We start from the raw sequence: 20,289 nt of genomic DNA, 5'->3' as shown, positions 1-20,289 counted from the left end.
ATCAATTATGAAACATTTAGAGGAGAGGAAAGTGATCAGGAACAGTCAGCATGGATTCACCAAGGGGAAGTCGTGCCTGACTAACCTAATTGCCTTCTATGATGAGATAACTGGCTCTGTGGATGAGGGGAAAGCAGTGGATGTGTTATTCCATGACTTTAGCAAAGCTTTTGATACGGTCTCCCACAGTATTCTTGCCGCCAAGTTAAAGAAGTTTGGGCTGGATGAATGGACTGTAAGGTGGATAGAAAGCTGGCTAGATCGTCGGGCTCAACGGGTAGTGATCAATGGCTCCATGTCTAGTTGGCAGCCGGTTTCAAGCGGAGTGCCCCAAGGGTCGGTCCTGGGGCCGGTTTTGTTTAATATCTTTATTAATGACCTGGAGGATGGTGTGGACTGCACTCTCAGCAAGTTTGCAGATGACACTAAACTAGGAGGTGTGGTAGATACACTAGAGGGTAGGGATCGGATACAGAGGGACCTAGACAAATTAGAGGATTGAGCCGAAAAAAACCTGATGAGGTTCAACAAGGACAAGTGCAGAGCCCTGCACTTAGGACGGAAGAATCCCATGCACTGCTACAGACTAGGGACCGAATGGCTAGGTAGCAGTTCTGCAGAAAAGGACCTAGGGGTCACAGTGGATGAGAAGCTGGATATGAGTCAACAGTGTGCTCTTGTTGCCAAGAAGGCTAATGGCATTTTGGGCTGTATAAGTAGGGGCATTGCCAGCAGATCGAGGAACGTGATCGTTCCCCTTTATTCGACATTGGTGAGGCCTCATCTGGAATACTGTGTCCAGTTTTGGGCCCCACACTACAAGAAGGATGTGGAAAAATTGGAAAGAGTCCAGCGGAGGGCAACAAAAATGATTAGGGGGCTGGAGCACATGACTTATGAGGAGAGGCTGAGGGAACTGGGATGGTTTAGTCTCCAGAAGAGAAGAATGAGGGGGGATTTAATAGCAGCCTTCAACTACCTGAAGGGGGGTTCCAAAGAGGATGGAGCTCGGCTGTTCTCAGTGGTGGCAGATGACAGAACAAGGAGCAATGGTCTCAAGTTGCAGTGGGAGAGGTCCAGGTTGGATATCAGGAAAAACTATTTCACTAGGAGGGTGGTGAAACACTGGAATGCGTTACCTAGGGAGGTGGTGGAGTCTCCTTCCTTGGAGGTTTTTAAGACCTGGCTTGACAAAGCCCTGGCTGGGATGATTTAGCTGGGAATTGGTCCTGCTTTGAGCAGGGGGTTGGACTAGATGACCTCTTGAGGTCCCTTCCAACTCTGATATTCTATGATTCTAATTTTTTTTTTAAATTCAGCCTGAGCCAGATACCTAGCATGGAAAATTTCAGCCAGAACAGGTAAAGTCTGACAAAGTTATAAGCAATTGAAAACAGGGTTTTATATTGATGTCCAACCACCTTAAGAATAGACTACCAACTATGCCTATGAATTTAGCCTCACAGAGCCCACATGAAGTAAATAGGTATTCTAATTTTACAGACAGAGAAATCAAGACACTCAGGGCTGGTACAACCATTTAGGCGACCTATGCGGTCGCCTAGGGCACTAGGATTTGGGGGGCGCCATTTTCTTCGGCAGCGACCGCGGCGACCGGTCCCTGCCGACATTTAGGCAGAAGGAGCTGGGGCAGTGGAGCACGGGGAGGGCTGCCTGCAGCAAGGGGGAGGGGCGGCAAGCAGGGGAACTCCCCGCCTCAGCTCACCCCTGTCCCGCCTCCTCCCTGAGCATGCCGTGGCTGCTTCACTTCTCCCGCCTCCCAGGCTTGCGACGCCAATCAGTTTAGGCGCCGCAAGCCTGAGAGGCGGGAGAAGTGAAGTAGCGACGGCGTGCTCGGGGAGGAGGCGGGGCAGGGGTGAGCTGGGGCAGGGGGGGTGCCTCAGGGTGGGGAGCTGTCGCGGGAGAGCGCCTCAGGGCGGAGGGGGGGAGCTGCCGCGGGGGGGCACCTCAGGGCGGGCTCTCAGGGACAGGGGGGGCGCAAGATGGACGTTTCGCCTAGGGCACGAAACATCCTTCCACCGGCCCTGAAGATACTTCCAGGGTAAGAGATTTGCCCAAAAATCACACAGTGAGCCAATGGCAGATCTGGGAATAAAACCCTAGTCTCCCAACTCCTATGCCCGCACCTTATCCACAAAGCCATTTGCTTCTTTCCTTCCACATGACGCTGTACCTGCATCTATGCAGGATGTTAGTTTTTGGCAGGGTCATTTGCACTGTAAAATGGAAAAAATAATGAGGCAAAAGTTAAAAGCAAAGAAAAAATGACTTTCCAGTATTTTATAACTTTAAACCACCTCCTTCTATATATTTCACCACGGCATGAAAACAGGAAATACTGCTCTAGCGGTTTTCATTCCTTTTTCTCAATAGTATTAAACATTTTATGAGCATGGATATTCCAAAAGGAACACTGTGTCAGACCATAAACTGCAGAAATGCATATTCTCCAGAGGTCTATAACAAAGAATGCATATTGCAATGGTACTGAAATGGTAATAATTACATTTTAGTCATTTTCAACTAACACAAAGTTGTGCCTTCTGAGAATAATTTTTTAACAACCAACATTGGAATACAAAAGCATCTCAATTCACCTTTGCAGTGACACATTCAGTAGTAAACCAGAATAATTCTCCTTTATTAAAAAGGTTTTGCACAGTACTATGGAGCAGAGGAACACAATTTAAACATGGCCAATGTGCCAACAATAAGAAGTAATTTAGTGAAAATTTATGTAGAAAAAGGACATTGCTCTTCAGTTGACAGATTTCCCCTCAAGTTCTTAGTTTTTATTACTGTACATAATAATGCAATTGGAAACAGATTCCAAAAAATACTTTCCCAAGGTGAACTCTATATATAAGTGAGGTATTTTCATTGCAATTATACTTCAACAGTTTGTAAAAAAAACAAAAACAAAAGAGAAAACAATGGCTGTTTTGAATACACTAGAAATGGCTAACCAAAAACAAACCTATGGATTGAGCTACCTGAATGAAAACACTGCTACAAGTTTATAATGTGGAAGAAAAAAATCATGTAGTTGACTATAAAATGCTTTACATGCTTTCTTAAAGAATTTGTTACAGGAACTGTTGAAGTGCATTTAAGAGGTCCATCTACATCAAAGGGAAAATGTATTTGAAAGCCATATTAAAACACGGGTCAAATACAGCTCCTGTTGTCCTGTTTTCTAACACAGTTTGGTTCCCTGGTTGGTGGGGACAGTGCCAAAACATGTTCCAAGCAGTGATGAGCTGCCAAAGTCTTAAGAACCGGTTCCCTACTGGTTCTTCAGCAGCACTTCGGCGGTGGGTCCTTGACTCGCTCTGGGTCTTTGGCGGCACGTCGGTGGCGGGACCTTCAGTGCCGCCGAAGACCCGGAGTGAGTGAAGGACCCGAAGCCGAAGTGCCACCGAAGACCGGGTAAGGAACCGCCCGGTGAGTACAAGCCCCCGTGCCTCCCAAAACAGCCTGTGTCCTCCTCCATCTGACCCCCACCCACGTCCTGCCCCCAAATGCCCCCCTCAGAACCTGCAACCCATCAAATCTCCCTCTGCTCCTTGTCCTCTGACCACCCACTCCTGAGACTCCCCACCCTAACTTCCCCCCAGGACTCCCCCTCCCAACCCCCCCGTTCCCCGTCCCCTGACTGCACCCCCAGAACCTCCGCCCCCTCCAACCGCTCCCTGCCCCTTATCCAACCCCTCCTCCAACCCCTGCCCGGCCCCCTTACCATGCTGCTCAGGGCAGCGTGTATGGATGCTGCGTGGCCCACTGGAGCTCGCAGCCCCACCCGCTTAGCATGCTGCTCAAAGCGTCAGGAGCTGCAGAGCTGCCCAGGAGTGGTCCAGAGCGCTGGCGCCAGCGGCGCGGCATACTGAGACTCTGCAAGAGGGGGGAAGGTGACGGAGGTGCTGGGGGAGCCTCTCCAGCCGGGAGCTCAGGCGGGCCGAACAGGACAGTCCCATAGGCCGGAGTTTGCCCACCCCTTTAACAACCGGTTCTAAACCAGCTTCTAAATTTAACAACCGGTTTGTGCAAACCGGCTCCAGCTCACCACTGGTTCCAAGCATATGTTTGAGTGAATATTGTTTTTCATTGGTCCAAGTATGGTCGGTGTTAGTTTTTCATTAGTCATGTTTTGTGAGTGATCTTTCTTAATGATTTAATTTGTATTAGTCTTTTCACAGAATTAACACAAAACATCATCATAAATGCCTTAACACGTTGCATTTATAGATCACCTTCTAAAAGAAGATCTTTGTGCCCTTGACATTTATTTAGCCTCACAACACAATTATGAAGCAAGCAAGTATTCTTATCCTATTTTATAGGCAGAGAAATTGGCAACTTTAAGTAACTCTGCAAAGGTCACACTGGAAGCAATGGAAGAGCTGGGAATAGAACCCAATGTTCTATTTCCCAATCCTGTACCTTAACTACAAGGCCATCCTTCTTCCCTATACAATAGATATGCAAAGCAGAAATTAAAATGTACATATAAAACCGGGGTAATTGGAAATCTATTTACCTTTAGTTCATTAACACTAATAATATTCAGACTCATCAGCTTCTGAGGAATCATTTATAAACATTAAATTTCAAGCCCTTACAGTTACATTCCAAATACAATGACTGTAAAGCAACAGTATCTTCTCATCTTCCTGACTCTGAAGAGATACTTCTGCTGCTGCTCCTTAGCTTTTCCAAGGAGGAGCAGATTAAAATTAACAAAACTGATCAGCTTCACAACTGCTATTGAGAACCCCTACAAAGAATTATCACAAATCATGTCAATTTAATTAAGAAAACTACATGCTGCAGCAGCGCAGTCAGGCACTGGAGTTATTCACTGGAGAGAAGGACTAAAAAAACAGAGGTTGAAGAAGGGATAGAGAATCAAGGAGACCACATCTCCTTTGCAGCAGCCAGATGGCTGGGTGAGGACTAGATTAGAACACTCTACTGATGCAGCAGCCGGGAGGCTGAGCATGGGGGAGAAGAGACAGAAAGCTCCTTCTCCCTTCTAGCAATTGTAGGGGGAAAACTTCAAATTCATACAACACATACCAGAGACTGACATAAAAGTTCAGACCCACAAGAGGGTTCAAGGAGAGCACTCTACTAAAAATCCCAGTATCATCCCTCTTCCCAGCAGCTGGTGGAAGAGGAACTGGACTTCTCATTGAGATCTTGCCTATGAAACTATCGGTTTGAAGCCAAGTTGTAAACAATAATTTCTGGGTAATAGGCCTGGTCCTCTGCCTAGAACATGGCTGGTACATTTTTTCAAACCGATAGTAAAGTTTCTCTAACTGCTTCTCCCTCTTAGTCAGCACCTCATTCACCAAACAAACATTTGTACGACATAACATACAAAAACAGTTCTCACTTTTTAGACAGACTCAAAAGGGGCATGGTGAGGCAGGCATTTAGAAGAAGGACATAGGTTTGTTCAAGAAAAAGGTGGAGGAAACAACTACCAGTGGTTCTCAAACTGTGGGTCAGGACCCCAACGTGGGGTCACCAGGGCTGGCTTAGACTTGCTGAGGCGGAAGCCTGAGCCCCACCACCCAGGGCCGAAGCTTCAGCCCCGGGCAGCAGGGCTCAGACTTTAGCTTCTGAAACCCTTGGACTTTGACTTTGGTCCCCCACACCTGGGGCGGCGGGGTTCGGGCAGGCTCAGGCTTCGGTCACCCTCCCGGTAATTCTTTGTTGTCAGAAAGGGCACAGTGCAATGACGTTTGAAAACCCCTGAACTAGACAACAACAGGCAAAAAAGTTGCTATACAGACAAGTCTGAAACAAGGTCCCACCCCAAATAGCTTACAACCTAGACATTGCTCAATTAAAGGCCATTTGAAATTCAAATTTGTTAACATATCTCTATGCCATTGGAAATATCAGAACATATGGGTTATCAGTGTCGCAATAAAGACAGATTACCTAATTTTCCCCGAAGTTTTTTGCATATTCATATCCAGTGACAGTGTAACTTGCTTTTTTCATATCTTCTCCTCAAACTCGTTCCAGTTTTATTTGGGCCTCCCCAACACACTGATTTGTTCAGAGATAGAGTTTGCAGAGGTGTTAACAAACAGAACTGCACACTCAAGAAGAGAAGGAACGTGCAGTGTTAAGGATGATACCAAAGTTACTGACAACAGAGATAAAAGGGAAGACTTAACATAAAAAGAAAGAGAAGATACAGAGTTCAGTTTGAAGATCTTCTTCTTGCCCAATAGAAGCACTTCTGTTCTGGAGACATTTAGTTTGATGAAGCTGATATGAAACCATAAATTTACTTGGTTAAAGCAGACAGAGAAGGGGACAGAGGAGAGTCACTGCAGGCATCAAATGATATGTAAAGTTGAATTATTTTTGAAAACTAGAGTTTACAAAACTTGAGAATGAACAAAGAAAATTTTCCACTAACTTTTTTTTTTTAATTATCATGAAAGCAGCCTATTGGATTTAAACTTTCCCCCACGGGATTCATAAACCAAAGATATAGCACTATGCTAAGTGCATGAGAGCCTGAGAGGGAAACTGTCCAGAAATTTTTAATTACTCATGCTGAGAGAAATAAAAATATAAACCAGGAACAAATAGTGACAAGTAATTTGCTTTTTTAAAAACTTTCCATTTTATGGTGTCAACCTCAAATGAAATTAAATGTATTTGTGAAAAAAACATGTTTTTAACCAGAGCTTTCCTTTAACTCTCACAATTATAGTAGATAAAACAGTGTAAGTCTGACTCCAAAATGTCCCACTTTCATTTGCACTATATTCATAGATGACAAAGGGAAATCTCTCCATCTCGTTAAATTATTTCACTTCCAAAGCCTATTTGTCTCTGAGGGGGGAGGGAGATTTTCCCCCCCTTTTTCTTTTTAAAACAAACTAATGGGCATTTTCTTGTAGTAGTGTCGACCAACGTACTCAACATATGCAGTAGGACACATTTGCCCAGATTTACAAAGAGATCATCCACAGTGTTTAGGACAAAGCACTAGGAGCTAAATTCATCTCTGCTGTAAATCAATGGTGTTACAATAAATTGAATTTCATCCTAAGCCTCCCTCAGTCTTCTTTCCACTTTTATTTATTACACAAAATTATTCCTATAGTTTGCTTTTGCAGGTACCATTTTTAAAAATGCTATCTAGAGGGAATGGCTAGCCACCCACATGCATTTTGTTAACTGTTACTACTAATCAGCAGGCTAGCCCACAGAAATTAACATTTACAGAAGTTGAGCAAGTAATCAGAAAACTACTTAAAAACCTGTCACAAGAAAAGCAGTATGATCAGTACTATTCTTACTATATATTCAAGTCTAGTTCGCTCTCTCTCATTAGAATAGTGATATTGCTTGTTTCCAGATTGGTACGAGCACCACGTGCATTTCATATAAAAAAATTAACCTAAGCTGTAAACCTCATCAGCCACATACTCTCTTTGGGAAAATTACTCAGAAAACACGTAATGCAAGAATGAACATTTCCTCTGATGTGATTTAGTAACGTCTCCAAACCTTGGCACAATATACCCGTATGAAGTATGGGATGCACACACACAACAGAAACAAACAAAATTCATCCAACTATAAATCCAGAGTGTGTTTTGGCTTCCACCTTTATCGGGTGGCAAAAAATAAGATGTGGCTTACTAATAAAATGGCTTCAAAACACAAAATCACATTGAAGCAGTGTGAACAATATGGAAAAACCAAAGAATATATACAACACCACATTTTGCTGTGGCATATTATACTCAGAAGGACTCACACCATGTAAAGTCCAAAATAATACATCCAGAGATTCTCTCAAGTTGTTTAGGTCCTTCCATTTTTTTTATGAGGGAAAAATTTATTTTGTATCTGGAGACTGTGGTCACTGTTTAATAATATACAACAATGATTTAGACTAATTGATCACTGGATTATTAATATTTTTCATGCTAAAATATTTAAAGAGTCAAAATTGGGTACATTCATTTGGATCCAAAGGCCCTTTAATGCACCGTACTATTAATTTCCCTTTTTTTAACAGCTTTTATAAACACAATAAAAGCTTTCTATATTGTTTTATATCTTCAATGTATTCTACAAACAATAGATTTTTTACCGATTTTGTGTGCATATATATTAATATCAAAAACAAAAAAAGCCATTGAACGAACATTACGTTTATGAAGTCAAGCACTCAAAAGTTAAGAATTAATTCAGCCCTCTTGTGTACATACATTTTGATACAGTTTTTAAATTACATGATCACATACTATTTTTTCTACAGGACCCCTGCCTCATTCAGTGCACAGACTATACAGCGCCCACTTAAGAAGCTTAGGGTGACCAGATGCTAAGTGGAGAATATCGGGACTGCTGCAGGGGGGCACCTTTTAATTGTTACACTCACCCGTCCAGGTCTTCAGCGGCAATTCGGCGGAGGGTCCGTCAGTCGCTGACAATCTTCGGCAGCGGGTAATAAACCTTGCCTGGCAAAGACAGAAGCACTCGCCGCCGAAGACCGTCAGCGACTGAAGCGAATTGCCGCCGAAGACCCAGACGGGTGAGTGTAAAGAAAAAAAAAAAAAACCACACCCGTAACAAAATATTGGGACAAATGGTGTCCCGACCATACTTCGGTCGGGACGCGGGACAAACTCCTCAAAATCGGGACAGTCCCGATTTTATCGGGACGTCTGGTCACCTAAAGAAGCTATTCCAGTGATTTTCAACCTTTTTTCATTTGTATACCCCTAAAAAATTTAGAGGCACAGGTCCTTTTGGAAATCTTAGACACAGTCTGCAGACCCCCAGGGGTCTGAGGACCACAGGTTGAAAACCACTGTTCTATGGTAACAACAACCTTTTGCGGACCCCTTAGTCTGAGGATCCCCAGGGCTCCGCAGACCACAGACTGAAAACCCCTGAGCTATTCAATATTTTACTTTTACTTCATTGTTTAATGTATGGCCCCCATTCCTTACTGCACACAATTCATACGTACCCTTGAGGACAAAAGGAGAACTGAGACACAGAGAGATTAAGGTCAAAATTAGGTGCCCAATTAGGGACACCTAGGAACTGATTTTTCAAAGAATTATATAGCATTTTATATATTCAAAGCACAGCTCCCATTTACTTCAGTTGCAGCTGTGAGTGCTCAGCACTTCTGCAAATCAGACCCCAGAGACTCAATTTGGGCACCCAGAAAATGAACACAATAATTCATAGATTTATAAATTATAAAGCCAGATTAGAATGTCATAATTTAATTTGACCTCCCACATAATACAGGCCGTAGGACTTCCTTGAATTAATTCTTGTTTAAACTAGATCATGTTAATAAAACAAAAAAAAAAATTCAATTCTTGATTTTAAAATTTTGTCACAGAAAATCGTCCACAAACCTTTGTAAACTATTCCAAAGGTTAGTTACCCTCACTTAAAAAAATTCAGTCTTATTTCTAAACTGAATTTGTCTAGCTTCAGCTTCCAGCCATTGGATCTCATTATACCTTTGTCTGCTAGATTGAGGAGCCCTTTTATTAAATCAAGTTTCAGTTCCCCATATAGGTATTTACAGACTGATCAAATCACCCCTTAATCTTCTCTTTGGTAAACTACATAGATTGAGCTCCTTGAGTCTTTTATTATAAAGTATGTCTTCCAATCTGTTAGTTATTTTTGTGGCTCTTCTCTGAACCCTCTCCTATTTTTCAACATTTTTTTTTATTGTGGGCACCAACACTTTTAAAGTCACTGCTTCCTAGGATACAGTCCCCCATCCTGTAAGTATGACATGCATTCTCTGTTCTTAGATGTATGACTTTACATTAGGCCATCCTGAAACACATACTTTGCTTGCTTGCGTCCAGCTGATTATTCTATATCAGTGACCTGTCCTCTTCATTATTTACCATTCCACCAATCTTTGTGTCATCTGCAAGATTTATCAGTAATGATTTTATGTTTTCTTCCAGGTCATTGATACAAATGTTAAATGGCATAGGGCCAATAACAACGCTATGCAGGGCCCCTCTAGAAACACAGCCACGCCATTATGCTTCCCTGTTTACAATTACATTCTGAAACCTATCAGTCTGCCATTTAATCCGTTTAATGTGTGCCATGTTGATTTTACACTGTTCTAGTTTCTTAATCTAAGCATCATGCAGTACTGAGTCAATCATCTTACAAAAGTCTATTGCATCAACACTATTATCTTTATTAACCAAACTCCTAATCTTGATCCCAAAAAAATCTAGTTAGTTTGACAAACTCTATTGTCTCTATACCCCGGTTGATTGACATTAATTCTTTATCAGTCAAGTCCCATATCAGCCTTTCCACTGTTTTACCCAAGATCCATGTCAGGCTGACAGGCCTAATTACCCAAATCATCCCGTTTGCCCTTTTTGAAAATTGGCACACAGCTTTCTTTCAGTCTTCTGAAACTTCCTCAGTGTTCCAAGATTTATTGAATGGTATCATTAACGGTCCAGCAAGCTCCCCAGCCAGCTCTTTACATTCTAGGATGCAAATTATCTGGACCTGTTGATTTTAAAATGTCTAACTTTAGTAGTTGCTGTTTAACAACCTCCTGAGTTACTGTTGGAATGGAAAGTGTTTCACCATCATCATATGTGAATAGATCATGCTGCATTTTACCAAATACAGAACAGAAATATTTATTGAACACTTCTGTCTTTTCTGCATTACTATTGACAATTCTATCATTTCCATTTAATAATGGATTGATAACCATCTTAGGATTCCTTTCAATGACCACCTGTGAAAAATTTAGTTTAATTGTCTTGCCTAGCATCACATAAGCACTCTGACAGAGGTAGGGATAGAATCCAGATCTGCAGGGTAGTATTCAACTGCCTTAATTATGAGACCATCCTTCCTCTACCTGCAATCCTCTGTCTCATTCACTACACACCTTCCAACTTCTGCAACAAATGAGGCAAGGGTCCTACAGATAAGAGATTCCTTCACTACACAACCACAATTCATCCCCAGAGCAGGTACATCCAGTGCACTAAATGAGGCAGGGATCCTTTGGAAAAAAATCATATGTGGTCATGTAATTAAAGACTATCATATTGACATCCACATGGCTCACGAGCAGGGTTGCAATCTTTAGATCCACTGCACAGACCTCTGCCACGTGAGCTAAAAGAATAACTGGTAATGACACTGGAGGGGAAAGAGACACACATTGCCAGTGGGTTTCACAGATATTTGCTAACAGCAAAGGAATAGTGAGACTCAGGAATCGTAGGTTCCACTCCCGGCTCTGGAAAGGAGCATGCTCTAGTGAGCACACAGACTAGTATCCTTATTTTCCTCCAAGCTTGAACACCCCATCCCTCCAACCTGTCCCAGTTCTGTCTATTCCCCACCCCTGGCTCCTTGTCCTTCTCCCATTCTCCTTCACTAACCAGTCCCAGTTTCCACTTCTCAGGCTTCTCATCCCACTCCAAGTCTCCTTGACTAGCCAGTCTCCATTCTCCCCTTCCTGCTCCTCATCCAATCTGTCTCACCCCTTCCTTCCCCACCATTGGTTCACAGTCCCAGTCTCCCTCATTAGGCTCCTCATATAATCTTTGTCTCTTCTCCATGACTCTTTGCCCCAGTCTCCTCCCTCCCTGACTCTTTGCCCCAGTCTCTTTGCCCAGTCATTCCCAGTTCTCCCCCTGCACATAACTCCTTAACTAGATTTGTCTCTCCTCTCCCCACTACACACTGGTTCATAGAATCATAGAGTATCAGGGTTGGAAGGGACCTCAGGAGGTCATCTAGTTCAACCCCCTGCTCAAAGCAGGACCAATTCCCAACTAAATCATCCCAGCCAGGGCTTTGTCAAGCCTGACGTTAAAAACCTCTGAGGAAGGAGATTCCACCACCTCCCTAGGTAACCCATTCCAGTGCTTCACCATCCTCCTAGTGAAAAAAGTTTTTCCTAATATCCAACCTAAACCTCCCCCACTACAACTTGAGACCATTACTCCTTGTTCTGTCATCTGGTACCACTGAGAACAGTCTAGATCCATCCTCTTTGGAACCCCCTTTCAGGTAGTTGAAAGCAGCTATCAAATCCCCCCTCATTCTTCTCTTCTGCAGACTAAACAATCCCAGTTCCCTCAGCCTCTCCTCATAAGTCATGTGCTCCAGCCCCCTAATCATTTTTGTTGCCCTCCGCTGGACTCTTTCCAATTTTTACACATCCTTCTTGTAGTGTGGGGCCCAAAACCGGACACTTCCAGATGAAGCCTCACCAATGTTGAATAGAAGGGAATGATCACATCCCTCGATCTGCTGGCAATGCCCCTACTTATACAGCCCAAAATGCCGTTAGCCTTCTTGGCAACAAGGGCACACTGTCGACTCATATCCAGCTTCTTGTCCACTGTAACCCCTAGGTCCTTTTCTGAAGAACTGCTTCCTAGCTATTCAGTCCCTAGTCTGTAACAGTGAATGGGATTCTTCCGTCCTAAGTGCAGGACTCTGCACTTGTCCTTGTTGAACCTCATCAGGTTTCTGTTGGCCCAATCCTCTAATTTGTCTAAGTCCCTCTGTATCCTATCCCTACCCTCCAGCGTATCTGCCACTCCTCCAAGTTTAGTGTCATCTGCAAACTTGCTGAAAGTACAGTCCACGCCATCCTCCAGATCATTAATGAAGATACTGAACAAAACCTGCCCCAGGACCGACCCTTGGGGCACTCCGCTTGAAACCGGCTGCCAACTAGACACAGAGCCATTGATCACTACCCATTGAGCCCAACGATCTAGCCAGCTTTCTATCCACCTTATAGTCCATTCATCCAGCCCATACTTCTTTAACTTGCCGGCAAGAATACTGTGAGAGACCGTATCAAAAGCTTTGCTAAAGTCAAGGAATAACACATCCACTGCTTTCCCCTCATCCACAGACCCAGTTATCTCCTCATAGAAGGCAATTAGGTTAGTCAGGCATGACTTGCCCTTGGTGAATCCATGCTGACTGTTCCTGATCACTTTCCTCTCCTCTAAGTGCTTCAGAATTGATTCCTTGAGGACCTGCTCCATGATTTTTCCAGGGACTGAGGTTCCTTCTCACGATCTCCTTATCCAGCTGGACCCAGTCTCTTTCCTTCTCCTCCCCATGGTTCCCAGTTTTCTGGTCCAACCAGTTCCTGCTTCATTCCCTTCCCGCACCCACCCAGTTGCTGGTGAGTATTTACTTCAAGCTTCAATTACTTTAATTGCTTCAAATACTAACCAGCAACTACACACCACACAACAAAAACACCAACCCAGGAACCAAACACTGCAACAAACCACAGTGCCAACTCTGTCCACATATCTATTCAAGGGACACGATCATAGGACTTAACCACATCAGCCACACCATCAGCGTCTCGTTGGCCTACACATCTACCAATGTGATATATGCCATCATGTGCCAGCAATGCCCTTCTGCCATGTACATTGGCCAAACTGGACAGTCTCTACACAAAAGAATAAATGGACACAAATCTGAAATCAGGAATCATAACATTCAAAAACCAGTAGGAGAACACTTCAATCTCTCTGGTCCCTCAATAACAGACCTAAAAGTGGCAATTCTTCAACAAAAAAACTTCAAAAACAGACTCCAACGTGAAGCTGCAGAACTGGAATTAATTTGCAAACTGGATACCATCAGATTAGGCCTGAATAAAGACTGCGAGTGGTTGGGTCATTACGAAACCTAAACCTAATTTCCCCCAATACTAATTTCTCCCTACTGTTACTCACACCTTCTTGTCAATTATCTGTAATGGGCCACTCTCTTACCACTTCAAAAGTTATTTTCCTCCCTTGTTATCCTGCTGTTAATTGACTTATCTTGTTAGACTGACCTCACACTTGGTAAAGCAACCCCCATCCTTTCATATATTTATACCTGCTCCTGTATTTTCCACTCCATGCATCTGATGAAGCTCACGAAAGCTTATGCCCAAATAAATTTGTTAGTCTCTAAGGTGCCACAAGAACTCCTCGTTGTTTCTTCTAGATCAAATGTGTGTTAACATAAGAATGTACCTGATGTGTAAATTTCATGAAAACTAATGGATTGTTTGTTTCCTATTACATTACCTTTTATATTGTGTATATCCCTGTGACTAATTCATCAAATGGGAATGGAACCTTGGAAATGCTAATGAAGGATTTAATGGCTGTAACAGGAAATGCTAATTTCAAAGCAAGGGGAGATGGAGGAGTAAAGACACATCAGATTGCTTTCTGTGTGGAAAAGCTATAAATATGAATTCAAAAAGGATCTAGTATCTCTGAACTATTTGGACACTGAAAGGAAAGTGTTCCAGATGCAAGACAGAGATCCTCGAAGTTATTTTGGGTAACTCTGAGAGACTTATGGAAAACTAGCAAATTACTACATCTCTACTATCATTGTGGACTTACAAACTTAGACTTATCTGTTAATGTATTTTATCTGCTTTAATTCCTCGATAACTCTCATTTCTTTTTCTTAGCAAATAAACCTTTAGTTAGTTTACTAGAGAAATTGGTTGCCAGCGTTGTCTTGGTGTAAGATCGAAAGTATTCATTGACCTGGGGTAAGTGACTGATCCTTTGGAGTTGGGAGTAACCTAGTATCACAAAGTCCAGTTGTCAGGCTGGTAAGATACGCTGGAGAGTCTAAGGCAGTTGTCCGTGTCTCCATGGTAAGGCTAATATAGTGATCCAGGAGATTACATTTGTTACTGGCTTGGTGAAATCTAACTATAGAATATACCACCAGTTTGGGGGGTCCACCCTGTTTTCTGACAGTCTGACCTGAGACTGGCATTCACAGTACTGAGCCATTCCAGAACCCTACTCCAAAGCGTAGGGGAGCTGGAGCTGTCTAAAAAAAAAACATGTACAAAAAGCTTATTTTCTCTTTTTAGCTAAAATTTCCAAAAAACTTCTGCTTGAGGCAACCATTCAAAATAGAAAATTTCAGTCTAAACAGTTAAAGTTTGGCCAAGTTAAAAGCAACTGAAAAAAAGAGTCTTGTAATGCTAAGTGTCAGACAACCTTAATAGACAGTGCTACTGACCCCTCCTACATCCTCTCATCCAAAACCATATCTTTTTAATATGCTAATTTACAGGGGACCCTCCTGTCTGTTGTGCAATATAAATTTAAACATTTTTGATGTAACCCAGCAACTCCATGCACAAGCTATACATATTCAGACAATAAAAGGACACCTGCATTTACCATGTGAATTGATATAAAAACTAGCCAATAAGATGGTAGATTGATAGGATAAGGAGTAAAAACAATGAAGAAGAGTATTTTCTGACTTTAGTCCATTTCTAAGGACAAATATTTCAACAATCGTAAATCAACTCTCTTTACAAGATACCAAAAGCAATTAGAATAGTAAATTAGCCACTGATCAGTCAATACTGGTATTTAGGACTACTGGTGCACAAATGACATTTTGGCAAACTTTCAATACTTTTTTATTAATAGTTCTAAGACTTCTGACACCCTCCATTTACATTTTTGTTTAACATTGTGAAATTAAATTCTCTCCTGGTCCAAAGCTGCAAATACCAAGTTTCAATCAGAGGCAGAAATTTATGGCCAGAATTCTAAACCTCTGTATGGAAGGTTTCTAATGGAAACATGGACAGAACTCTGAAATCAAGAAAGGACCAACAGACAGCAGGTACAATACATACCTCAAAACATTACATTAGTTCTGATACACTGAAGAACTTTAAATGGTGAAGTTTTGTTTTCTTTTAACCAACTGTAAATGGTTTATATGGAGTTAAACAAATCAAAAGGATGAAATAAATAACAAGCACACAACCCTTAACTTTTCAATTCATCCAGTGTCTCTGTAAATTATTAGAAGCTCCACGAGTATTAATATTCTGTCTCCCTGTTTCTAAGCAGGGCCATAAGCATGGTCTCTGGATGGCTCATAGCCAGCTCAAATTTACCATTTTAACAACTAAAATCAAATTAAAAAAAAAATAAAAGACAGAAATGAACATCTTCCAGTATAAACTTTATAACCTTCTTCTTTGCCAGGGAACTGCATCACATTTTCCCTAAATATGAATAAAAGTGTCATTAAATACACACTTTCTTGCAAACTTCATATTTTTCCTGGCTTCTTTTTAGCTCTATAAATATCATTGGGTGCGGTAATTTGGGATACTACATTTGCACACAATTTTTAAAGGCACAGATGCAGGGTTTTTTAATTTTCTCAAGATAGCCAAATGTCTTGATATTTTACAGAGTAAACAGAATCCAATTCCTCTTAAGCTAGGGATAAATTCTCCCCCTGACATATGCATAACTCTGACTGAGAAGGCAGCTATACAAACCATAGAAGTTACAGATGGACAAGACCTCACATTTCTAAAGTCCCTACAGCAGTTTACTCTCTTATACTTAATCTATTTCTGTTGGTGGAGCCTCTCTGACATCACTTGGCAAATTTTTCCGTTCTCAAATTGATCTTACTATTAGAAGCTTTTCTTTATGTCTGAACTTTGCCTTCTTTCATTCAAAGACATTACATCTTGTAATACCACTTTGATCAACCTCACCCAGTCCTGGTATGGTACTGAAGCTCTTGTGAGTGGTACTGTAGGCTTACTGATAAGCCTGGGGCCTGGTGCACTTTCACTACCTTCCTCCCACAAATCTGTGGGTACTTTAACTCATAAAGGAAGGACACTGCTCCAGAACCCAAACTCAAAATCACAGCACTTGGGCCTGGAAGAGCCAACCTCCATTTTAGACTCCACAAAACTGAACAGGAGAGGCAGGAAATTCACCATCAGCGGGTAAGACTCACCAAAAAGCACTGGAAGTACCGCTTTAGACGACAGCATCAAAAGAAAATTATGGAACTAAATGAGCCAAGTCTAATTGAAGCAACACAGATAACAGCCTTACAAAAAAGCTAAAGAAAATGAAACATTGAAAAGAAATGGTAGAGAGAATCTTGTAAAGCCATCTCTAAAGTCTGAAATAAATATTAAGGAAAACACAATAAAGTCACCAACTGAACTGTCCAAATAGAATGATTTTTTTTTCACAGATACGCTTACGGTAACTGGCTTGTCCATCCCTGTTAAAACGTCATCTGTTTTTCATCTTCCTGTCATTTTCATGCTTCTCTGATTTTATGACTTAATACTGTGGGCCAGAGACTTAAAAAAAAAAAAAATAAGGAAAAACTTACTGGTATTGAAAATTCCTCAGCCAAGTACTTCAATAATGATGCTTCTCTAGCCAGAAAGTTACTTCTCTCCATCAAGTTTCCTTGAAGTTTCATATCAAACTCCTTTCTGACCACCGAAGCAACAGAGTCAATTATTACAAGCTTAACCTTCTTAGAAATGATTTCTTCTTCCAAAGTCTCAATCCTTAAAAAAAAAAAAAAAAAAAAAAAAAGTATTCACTTAGGTGAAGCAGTAACATCAGACAGCAGGATGTTAGTTGTATACAGTTAACACAAAAAAAAATATTTTATAAGCATAAACCTGTTACATCAAATTATACTAAAACCTTTATATACAGCCAACTCCCTCTGTCAACAGTCACCCTTACTGGGTTATGGAGATGTGGAAGGGGAAAGGAATCCTGCTCCATAACCACTACCATAGCTCTCAGGCTGCCATAGCTCCTGTACCCAAAGTGCCCCCTTCAGAGTGGAGGGTTGGAGGACCCATATAATATGGATCTGCTCTGTCCCATGCAGTCATGGGAGTAAGCAGAGAGATATGCATGCACAGAGGCTGTGCCCTGCCTCCTCTCCGACATAGTAGAAACATCCCATTTCTACCACCGTGGGTCCCCTCTACAGCCACAGGGCCAGGTCCCTTTCTACATACTTGTAATGTAATATACATGTCAAAATATATTTGGTTAATAATATGCTAATAGTTCATCCGCTCTGATGGGACTGTAGGTAGTATACAGCACAAGTACTAACACGTCTGCAGATACACACAAGAAGAATGGCAAGATGTCCTTGCCACATCATAACCTGTCTTCATGACAATGTGTCATCACAAGTTGACAAAGTAACATGGCAACACAGGATCATCATGTAAAAGCCTTCCTGGCTGACAGTCATGAGTGGGGCTCCTCTCTCTATTTGCAGCATCTCCTTTTCTTCCTCCCTCATAATGTAGGGATGGGAGGAAGATACTCAGGAGGAATAGTTGGGAGGCACTTCCATGATTTTGCTCACTCTACCCTAAACTGAGCCGGGTGCCCATCAGACGCACAAACTCCATAAGAGCTACATCTAGGATTATGAAGGGATTCCTGCAAACCACATTTTGCTGGCTGTGTATTAGAGGTTACTGCATTATAAAAATAGCAACATTGATATCCATTGGTCATACACTAAACAAGACATCTCAGAAAGCTTTTTCAAAATCTTCAGAATAAAGACAACATGGGATCAAATACATGCATCAAGATGCAGGGTTTTTGGTGGTTTTGCACTAATTTTATCTAGTCAGACTTGCCTAGCTATTGAAATGTAAAGGCCCAAAGAAGTGAACTACTGTACATAAAACTTGAGATGTAGAACATACTCATTACAGACCATTCAGCAATGATGGGCTTCTCATTGCACTCCAAAGCAAACAATACCTTTTCAGCACACTGTCACAGGTGAGCTCCCGATAGAGATGAATGCTACGGGTCATTGAAAACAACTTTTCTTCTGTGCCAAAATAATTAGGGAAACGGTGTTCTGCTATCTCAACCAACCTGTCAAAATTCAAAAGGCACATCACTGCAAATTCTGGGCTAACAAGACAGCAACCTTCCTGTACCATTTCCACCACCCCCCATAAATTCAAAGTACACAAAGGAAGAGATATTTGATTAACTAAATAGATGAAGGATGAGCAGATGTAGATTTAAAGCTAATAATATTTGACTTCCTTTTCGAAGGAGGAAGCACATTCTAGCGGCCAGAGTGGCATGCTAGAAGTCAGGGGATGACGGTTCTATTCCCAGCTATGCCACTGAATCGCTAGTGAAGTTAGGCAAGACACCACTTCTCTGTGTTAGCTCCTCTATGAATAAAATAAAAGCACAGTAATAACATTTCCCAAGGGGAATTGTGAGGTTTAGTTACTAACGGCATGTCTACACTACAAAAATAAGTCAACCTAACTTAGGTCAGCATATAGCCGCTACAGTAATTACATCACTGGTGCGTGTCTGTATTTTGCTCCTTGTGTAAGCGGGGTGTGTCTTTACCGGGAACGCTTGAATTGATTGTACTGTCAGTGAGGGGCATTGTGGGATGGCTTCTGAAAGTAACAGTCAATGTAAGCAATTTAGTGTCTACACTGACACTGCAGCGACCTAACTACATTGACTTTGACTCTACGCCTCTCATGGAGGTGGAGTTATTAAGTTGGTGTAGCGGGGCAATTACGTCAGCAGGAGCAAAATTTTAGTGTGAACACTTACATAGTTAGGTCAATGTTAATTCCCTTGCATTGACCTAAAACTGTAGTGCAAACCAGGCCCGAATGAAATGCACTTTAAGATTCTTGTACAAAAGTCGCTACTAAAGTGCAAAGGATTATTGCTATAGTTCTGCTTATCAATGATTTGCATTTAAATAAGGGTATTGATGATCCCAGATCATCTTCTCTTCTGCCTCAACCATGTAGTGAGGTCATAAAGCTGAGTTTGTGTCATCACAGAAATTTCTTTGGCAACAAGCTGATGTCATAAACACAAGATTATGACATCACTGCAACATCCAGTAGACAAAAAGGTGGAATTGGGGGGAAGAGGTCATGATTCAAATGCAAATTGGTAACAGCAGCACAGATATGGAGAGAGTTCTTGACCAAAACAAATGCTTTTTCATGTATGGGCTGTTTTAAAAGTTTGCTTCAGCATGAAAATCTCTCAAATGACAATTCTCTGATTTTGCCACTTTCCCTTTTCTGCTCTAGGCTTTCACATGTCCTTTTAAAAATTGGGTAATTTATTTTTCAGGCCACAGTGAAAGATCATTAGATGGACAGCTCCAGCAAATAAAATCCTCAGTTTATCCACAAAACAGACACAATATAGTCAACCAACCAAGAGGTTACCCGAGATGGCTGGCAGGAGGTTGTGATGGGGCATTAAGACAGGTCCTACACCATCGTATTGCTTCACATAGATTGAGATACGCTGACCTTTCTGATAC

The 20,289-nt window shown here is 41.8% G+C and overlaps 1 protein-coding gene across 18 annotated transcripts in view; it reads right to left on the bottom strand.

Annotated features, from left to right (window-relative positions):
• The window catches only part of RAD51B (RAD51 paralog B), a 682,929-nt gene that overhangs the window by 544,380 nt on the left and 118,260 nt on the right, over positions 1-20,289 (bottom strand). For 17 of the 18 annotated variants that reach the window (XR_010600611.1, XR_010600612.1, XM_065592927.1 and 14 more), the window contains 2 exons: positions 18,720-18,839; positions 17,296-17,479 (listed from right to left, as the gene is read on the bottom strand). Coding sequence is in view for 16 of the 18 variants with exons in the window: in XM_065592927.1 (XP_065448999.1) it covers positions 17,296-17,479; positions 18,720-18,839 (304 nt within the window). In the remaining 2 variants the exon portion in view is untranslated. The remainder of the gene's footprint in view (positions 1-17,295; positions 17,480-18,719; positions 18,840-20,289) is intronic. The other variant, XM_024109218.3, reaches the window with a different exon arrangement.

Source organism: Chrysemys picta, chromosome 4, assembly GCF_011386835.1.
Source record: "Chrysemys picta bellii isolate R12L10 chromosome 4, ASM1138683v2, whole genome shotgun sequence".
NCBI lineage: Eukaryota > Metazoa > Chordata > Testudines > Emydidae > Chrysemys > Chrysemys picta.
This window is presented reverse-complemented; position numbering and strand designations above follow the sequence as displayed.